Source organism: Brachycentrus maculatus, unplaced genomic scaffold (genome assembly GCF_059751285.1).
Source record: "Brachycentrus maculatus isolate JH-2025_06_01 unplaced genomic scaffold, ASM5975128v1 h1tg000536l, whole genome shotgun sequence".
In the NCBI taxonomy this organism is placed as follows: Eukaryota; Metazoa; Arthropoda; class Insecta; order Trichoptera; family Brachycentridae; genus Brachycentrus; species Brachycentrus maculatus.
Window position 1 is genome coordinate 23767 of NW_028281282.1, and position 8734 is coordinate 32500.

Genomic DNA, 8734 nt, shown 5'->3' on the forward strand with positions numbered 1-8734 from the left:
ATAGGCTGGTTTAAGTGATCACTTTACACACGTTAAAAAATAATATGAAAATAACTCCTGTAATTGGAGATAATCCATATTTTGTGAACAAGTATTTGGACACACTCAAAATGTTGTAAATAAATTATCTGGTCAAATTATAAGCTCGATAATAAAAATGAAAATGGTATTTTCTGGCGTTTCTCATGTGTATGATTATAATCCAGATTCGGACCTCACATATTAATATGAGAGTTTCTGCTTAGTAAAGCTTTTTTACATCTCACCAATAGATGTCTCTAGTGAAGTTCTAGTGATTCAAGAACAAGGTTTCTAAATTGGTTCATATATATAGAACTTCCAAGAATTTGAGTAGTGTGGTTGTCAATAATGGGTAGAATTGGTAAATGTTACACGTGTGTAAAGTGATCACTTAGACTGGCCTATGACGGTCGTCAGCCCCGTAAATGCCCAGACTTCCATATTCTTCTTCATCTTTGATGAAATGTTAAAAAATAACTTACTTTTCTCTCGAAGACGAACTGTCAATGCAGTCATGCAGTATTGCAAAAAAAAAGTCATACAGTGAAGGGTTAAAGACATAATCCAATTCTGCAGGAGATGCCTTATACATTTGGCCACCAATGTACGTATATCGCTCACTCCTTTCAAGAACGTCATAAATCGAAAATCATCAATTTTCAGTTGTTTATGTTTTCGGAATGCCCAGAAAATGTAATATATCCCAGCAAAAGAAGCATATTTTAACTTAATATTTACCTGCTACAGGGCAGAAAGTGTCGTTTTTGCATTTTGAAGAAAAGGTATCGTTTAATTGTTTTTCAAATATACTTAATATTTTTCAAATGGAGAAAAAACCTTCAGGTTTTACCTAAAAAGATCCGTTGCACAGGAAAATGTTCAATAAGTGGCTTGATATTTATTTTTAAAACATTTTATTGTATTTTTAAACTTTAAAAACGTTCTCCCGAAAAATCAAGTATTTTGATTTATGACGTTCTTGAAAGGAGTGAGCGATATGTACCCCTCGACTATATGTGACAAGAGAGGGTAGCAATATCAGCAGTCATAATTTGATTTTTTCATCAGCTTTTACCATTAGCATTACTATTACACCATAACCCTTTTAGCATTCCCTGCTGTGGATAGGTTGGTTGTTTAAGTAGGTACATTCACTATCCATTATCCTTAAAAATACAATTATTGTATATGACATAACAGACCATGCGAAGTTTTCGCTGCGCTCTTGCAACTACATTCTTCTTCAAACCCTTATCCGCACCCCAATGGTGCATAGGGCACTGCATCATATAAACGCAGTGTCATCTTGATCGTTGACACACGAAGGAAATGTGATCAGCCCTCCGCTTCAGGTACCAGTTAAAATTGAATAAATATTAAAGTGAAAAAATCACTTTTATTTATTTGACAGCCCCCTGGGAATCGAACCAGGGACCTCCAGAACGATTGCCGAGCGTGCTGACCATTACACTACGGAGGTGGGAAACTACATTAGCCTAATAATTTTTTTAAACCTCTTTTTCCGCACTCATTCGTTCCATATGCCCAAACCTTTCTTAATTTTATCGATAATGCTCATGTCAGCCTCACATCAAGTATTTCTTTATTTCAACATTCTAGCATACATTGTTTTGCCGCACATTCTTCTAAGATATCGTATTTCACCTGCATTCACTCTATTTCATCCTTCTCTTGCCAACTTCATAATTTGTTGGGGTTGAATTAGTGCTCTAGCTTATCGAATGTCCGCATCCAGTCAGTGCTTGACGGCGCGTTGGGCTGGACATGGTACCTATGACTCATCTGGCGGCGATTTGATGCATGCTGCGAGCTGCGTACTACGATTTCCATACAAATATGAACTGCCTATGTTGGTAAAGGGTGGTATTGTTAGCATGCTGTGTTAGTGATTGTCCTGACGAAGAGACGGGTACGTCTCGAAACCGGTAGACATAAAAATCTCGGTGAGTGATTATATAGGTACTATTATTAACATTTTTGTAAAAAAAAAATAAGTAAAAATGACTCACCACAAAGTAAATGCTTTAAATATTAAAAATATCGAGAATAATATTATATGTATTTATTAGAAGCAATGTGTACAAGGTACAAAACACCGGGAAGGGGGGTTTAAGTCAGTGCACACCCCCGTTATTATTATATAATATATAGGACAATTTAAATACATTATGTTTGTTGATGGTTTTGACATTTAGATTGCCATAGAACACCATTGTGACGCTAATGCAAGTAATCCGTAAGCGACCATTACTGGAATGGAATATACCATTACCTCTTTTCATTCATTGTATTGTACGTAATACATCGTCCTGTGCTTTCCACAGTAATCGGATTTGTGAATTAAATACAACATAATTATGGAATTGTTTATATAAACGAAATAATTAACTAACCCTCACGCCGCTTTCCGCAGGGCCAGGCAGAGAAAATATTACAATCTGTCTTAGGGAACAATCTTTGGCTGTTACACATTCATATATAACCTTATACATACCATTTTTTGACATCTCATCAAAGATGAAGAAGAATATGGAAGTCTGGGCATTTACGGGGCTGACGACCGTCATAGGGTGGTTTAAGTGATCACTTTACACACGTGTAACATTCACCAATTCTACCTATTATAGACAACCATATTACTCAAATTCTTGGAAGTATATATGTACCAATTTTGAAACATGATTTTTATTCTTAAGCTTATAATTTAACTTTTCAGGAGAGCGTTTTTTAAGTTTAAAAATATAAAACAATGTATTAAAAATAAATATCAAGCCACTTATTGAACTTTTTACTGTGCAACAGATCTTTTTAGGTAAAACCTGTTTTTTTTTTCTCCATTTGAAAAATATTTAGTTCATTTAAAAAAAAAATTGAAAAATACCTTCTCTTCAAAATGCAAAAACAACACTTTCTGCCCTGTAGCGGGTAAATATTAAGTTTAAAATATGCCACTTTTGCTGAGATATAGTACATTTTCTGGGCATTTCGAAAACATGCTCAACTGAAAATTGACGATTTTTGATATATGACGTTTTTGAAAGGAGTGAGCGATATCACATTTATGTGAATAGTAATTGGTAATTAATACAAATTGAGTAACGTATTGAAGTCTGTTAATTTTTTTGTTACAGTTCTCTGAGTGCCTGGAAAATCTAACGTCAAAATGGCGATCAACAGTCCCGGTTCGTTGTCTGCTCAGCTTTCGCCAAAGTCAGCCACCCCGAAGAGCCCTCGCCATTTCGTCTTTCCCCAGAAGAGTCCCTCCGTGGTCTCCAGCGGGTCCTCGGGCTACTATACACCCCAGTCAGGATGCAGCTACGACAGGAGTCCCAGCTCGCACTGCAAGCCTCCCAAATCCCCGAAAGTAATGAATCTAAGAAGCCCGAAAAGTCCCAGGAAGTTCAGTTTCATACATGAAAACAGTGAACCTGATATTAATGGGTCCATATCGAGCAAAGAACACTCTTTAACCACGATTCACGTCAATTCTTCTCCTACATTCAAGTCGAGCGTTTCATCAGGCTCTAAAAGGGGCGGTACTCCTCCCGTGCATATCCACACGAATCCTGGATACATGTCTCCTAGCAAATCCTCATCCAAGTACAGTTCCAACAGCACGATCAACAGGAGAAGCCCTTATTCCTCAGACAACAACGTCAACGAAGACAGCCTCAAAGATGGAGAGAACGAACAAGCTAGCTCCGCTGGGAGATGCAGGAAGTCTACATCTGACCTGACTGACGATACCGAAGATCTCCCTGTGACTAGGTCGACCAGCATCAGCAGGCCTTCCTCGCCCATGAGACGGGGGTCCATGAAAGGAGGTCTGGCGTACCTGGCCAGCAGACGGGGGTCGAGAGACTCGGTGGTGTCCAGCACGCACTCTAAAGAAGATATTGGACCACTCAATTTTCAAAATACGGTTCGCGGAAGGCAGAGGAGAACGTCGAACTTTCTGGAGTTGCCAGGTAATACATACTTTTCATATAAAATGTTAGTGATTTTACTAAAGAACCACTGACTATAGAGTTTTTCACTTCAAATTGGACGTTTTACGAACCAAACTATCCACCGCACAAATAAAAAAACGGGTATAGTAAATAGGAATATGAAAAAACTTAAGGTGATTAGCATGTTTAAAGAAAACAAAATATTAAAATACATAGTTAGAACAATAATAAACAATAAACAAGACAGAAACACAAGATAGAAAGTTAAAAAGATTTGAAAAAATAAATAAAGCCAACACAGGGCAAAATTTAAAATATAAAACATTAAACGGGTATAGTAAATAGGCATGTTTATATTTAAAAAAAACATAAGGTAAAACGCATGTTTAAAGGAAACAAATAAAAAATATGACTAATCACTAACACAAATATCATTCCGTAAAGTATTTTTCAGTTCATTCATTTTGGATCCATGACTGGGTTCTATTTTATATATCGCTCACTCCTTTCAAGAACATCATAAATCAAAAATCGACAACTTTCAGTTGTGCATGTTTTCGGAATGCCCAGAATATGTATTATATCCCAGCAAAAGTGGCATATTTTTAACTTAATATTTACCCGCTACAGGGCAGAAAGTGTTGTTTTTGCATTTTGAAGAAAAAGTATTGTTTAATTATTTTTTTAAATATATTAAATATTTTTCAAATGGAGAAAAAACCTTACCTAAAAAGATCTGTTGCACAGTAAAAAGTTCAATAAGTGGCTTGATATTTATTTTTAATACATTGTATTATATTTTTAAACTTTAATAACGTTCTCCTGAAAAATCAAGTTTTATGATTTATTGATTCTTGAAAGGAGTGAGCGATATGTCAGGCAGCTGGTCAATTTGGGTATAGGCAATATATTGCAAGGACCTTATTCAAAACTTAGTTGTGTTTATCGGCTCCACATGTATTTTATATTTGCATTTCAGTGGCGGCACACGCCAGACCGCGGGTGTGTTCCCTGCCCGAGCAGGCCTTCAACCCTCGCGTGTCCGACGACCTGTACCGGCTGAGGACGTTCTCCATCACCACCAAGGGCGGCGTGGTCAACCAGGGGGACTCCATCATCAGCAGGAGGTCCAGGTCCAACACGAGCGTCAACACCACGGCCAGCAGGTGCCTTGTAGCCACATTACCTAGTTACCTCAATACCTCATTACCTCATTACCCCATTACCGCATGACCTCATAACCTTATGACCTCATTACCTCATTACCTCAATATCTCATAACATAACTATCTCATTACCACATTACCTCATGACCTCATAACCTCATAACATAACTATCTCATTACTACCTAACCTAATTAACTATCTTACCTGATTACATACATTATCACATTACCTCATGACCTCATAACCTAATTATCTCATAACATAATTATCTCATTACTACCTAACCTAATTAACTCTCTTACCTGATTACATACATTATCACATTACCTCATGACCTCATAACATCATTATCTCATAACATAATTATCTCATTACTACCTTACCTAATTAACTCTCTTACCTGATTACATACATTATCACATTACCTCATGACCTCATAACATCATTATCTCATAGCATAATTATCTCATTACTACCTTACCTAATTAACTATCTTACCTGATTACATACATTATCACATTACCTCATGACCTCATAACATCATTATCTCATAGCATAATTATCTCATTACTACCTTACCTAATTAACTATCTTACCTGATTACATACATTATCACATTACCTCATGACCTCATAACATCATTATCTCATAGCATAATTATCTCATTACTACCTTACCTAATTAACTATCTTACCTGATTACATACATTATCACATTACCTCATGACCTCATAACCTCATTATCTCATAACATAATTGATACATTACCTCATGACCTCATAACCTATTTACCTAATTATCTCATTACATAATTATCTCATTACCACCTTACCTAATTAACTATCTTACCTCATTACATATTCTTACTCATGACCTCATTACCTCATTATCTCATAACACAATTATCTCATTACAACGTTACCTAATTTACTATCTTATCTCATTGCTTCATTATCCATTACCTCATTACCTCATTACCTCATTACTTCATTACCTTATTACCACATTACCTCAGTAAATTATTAACTACCATTTTACTCATTTTTTACCTTATTACCTTATGGCAGGTACCTTAAAACCATTACCTTGTTACCGTGTTTCCTTATTACCTATTACCTTATTACATTAATACCTAATCAACCTTAATAATATTACCTTTTTAAATTATTACCTTACTGTAGGTACCTTGTTGCCATTACTTAATAACGTTATTACCATATTATCTTTTTAACTCATTACCTAATCACCTTATTCCCTCAATATCTCATTACCTTATTACATTATTACCTCATTACCTTATTACCTCATTATCATGTTACATTATTACCAAATTACCTTATTACCTTGTCGCCATTACGATATGTTTTCATCAGTCCTAAGCAAGCTCGACAAACTCCTTAGCTACCAGAATCAAGAAGTTGCCCATCTCCATAATATTATTCGGCAAGAGCTCTCCAAGGAAGGTAAGAAGTACCTTTCAGCCGCGACGGTCCAATCAAATGTCGTCTCAAATCCTTACAGAGCTCTCAGGATAACGAGGAGAAGTAAAAATAATAAAAAAGGATCAAAAGGGAGTTGGAACTCTATTCTAACACCCCCCAGGGCTTTCAATGGGGAATCTTTGTGTAAAAATCTGTTTAGAAATGTTAAAACGTGATATAAATGGATGCTGGGACCATTTCTCGCAATTATTTGGTACAAAATTCGCTTTGAATTTCAACGTGCCTTATATCAGTTCAAATAAATGCTACAAAAAACGCCTTCTTCATTAATAATTAAACCCTTATCCGCACCCCAATGGTGCATAGGGCACTGTTTCATATGAACACAGTGTTATCTTGATCGTTTACACACGAAGGAAAGGTGATCAGCCCTCCGCTTCACCAGTCCAGGGTAATATTGAATAAATATGACAGTGATTAATAATACTAATATAATAAAACCCTTATCCGCACCCCAATGGTGCATAGGGCACTGCTTCATATGAACACAGTGTTATCTTGATCGTTTACACACGAAGGAAAGGTGATCAGCCCTCCGCTTCACCAGTCCAGGGTAATATTGAATAAATATGACAGTGATTAATAATACTAATATAATAAAACCCTTATCCGCACCCCAATGGTGCATAGGGCACTGCTTCATATGAACACAGTGTTATCTTGATCGTTTACACACGAAGGAAAGGTGATCAGCCCTCCGCTTCAGGTACCAGTCCAGGGCAATATTGAAAAAATATTACAGTGAAAAAATCACTTACATTTATTTGACCCCCTGGGAATCGAACCCGGGACCTCCAGAACGGTAGCCGAGCGTGCTGACCATTACACTACAGAGGCGGACAAAAATTACGGTATATAACAATTACGTATATTATGAAGCGGGGTATTTAAAGACCCCAGGTTTCTTCTTCCTTGCTCTATCTCAACTTGTCGTCTTTATAGGCTTTTGGAGTCAGCTCTCCTCGTCTTCAGGTTGTAGGTCATTTTATCATGGACAACGTCACCTAGGCCATGCCTTCGGATCATGTTATCTTTCTGCAGCATCCATGAATTCTTTGGTTTTCCTCTGCATGTCTTTCGAGGAAGATCCATGGCGATTGCCTGGTTCACATTATGTTCAGGTTCTCTGCGTCCTATGTGCCCATACCATCTCAATTGCCTTTCCTCTACCTTACTATTGATGCCTGTTACAGCCAGGCTTCCAACTCTTTATTTTGTATCCAAAGGACACTACAGCTGACCTAAGCATTCGCTTATCAGCAGTTTCTAGTTGTCTATAGTAGGTGCTATACATCGTCCAGCATTCGGAGCCATAGGCAGGTCTGACAATTCGCTCACTCCTTTCAAGAACGTCATAAATCAAAAAACTTGATTTTTCAGGAGAACGTTTTTAAAGTTTATAAATATAATACAATGTATTAAAAATAAATATCAAGCCACTTACTGAACTTTTTACTCTGCAACAGATCTTTTTAAGTAAAACCTGAAGGTATTTTCTCCATTTGAAAAATATTTAGTTTATTTTAAAAAATACTTAAACAACACCTTTTCTTCAAAATGCAAAAACAATACTTTCTGCCCTGTAGCGGGTACATATTAAGTTAAAAATATGCCTCTTTTGCTGGGATATAGTACATTTTCTGGGCATTCTAAAAACATGCACAACTGAATATTGGCGATTTTTGATTTATGACGTTCTTGAAAGGAGTGAGCGAATTGTTTGATAGACATTTCCATTTTTTAGGCTTGACTGGCATTTTTGGGTCACAAAAGACTCCCTTAACGGATTGAATCTTCACCCGCCCCATAATAAAAAAATACTCATGAATTACATGAAATTATAGTAACTTTAAACACAAAGAGTAAATTATTTGTAATTAAAATGTAACTTTGTTTTAAAATCACTATATAAATATTTTATTACAGACTACACAGATTAATAGTATTAATCCGTCTTGATAAAGAAGCGGTTAGCTTGGAAACCGGTAGACATTATGATTAAGTTATAATAAAATATGTATAGTGATTTTAAAACAATGTAACATTTTAATTACAAAATGGAAAATCACAAAGT

At 36.1% G+C, this 8734-nt stretch overlaps 1 protein-coding gene across 1 annotated transcript in view; it reads left to right on the plus strand.

Moving 5' to 3' along the window:
* The first annotated feature begins 3205 nt into the window (after window positions 1–3205).
* Window positions 3206–8734, plus strand: part of Rgk2 (Rad, Gem/Kir family member 2) — a 32914-nt gene continuing 27385 nt past the window's right edge. The window contains exons 1-2 of the mRNA XM_088273009.1: window positions 3206–4010; window positions 4972–5158. Coding sequence (XP_088129135.1) covers window positions 3206–4010; window positions 4972–5158 — 992 coding nt within the window. The remainder of the gene's footprint in view (window positions 4011–4971; window positions 5159–8734) is intronic.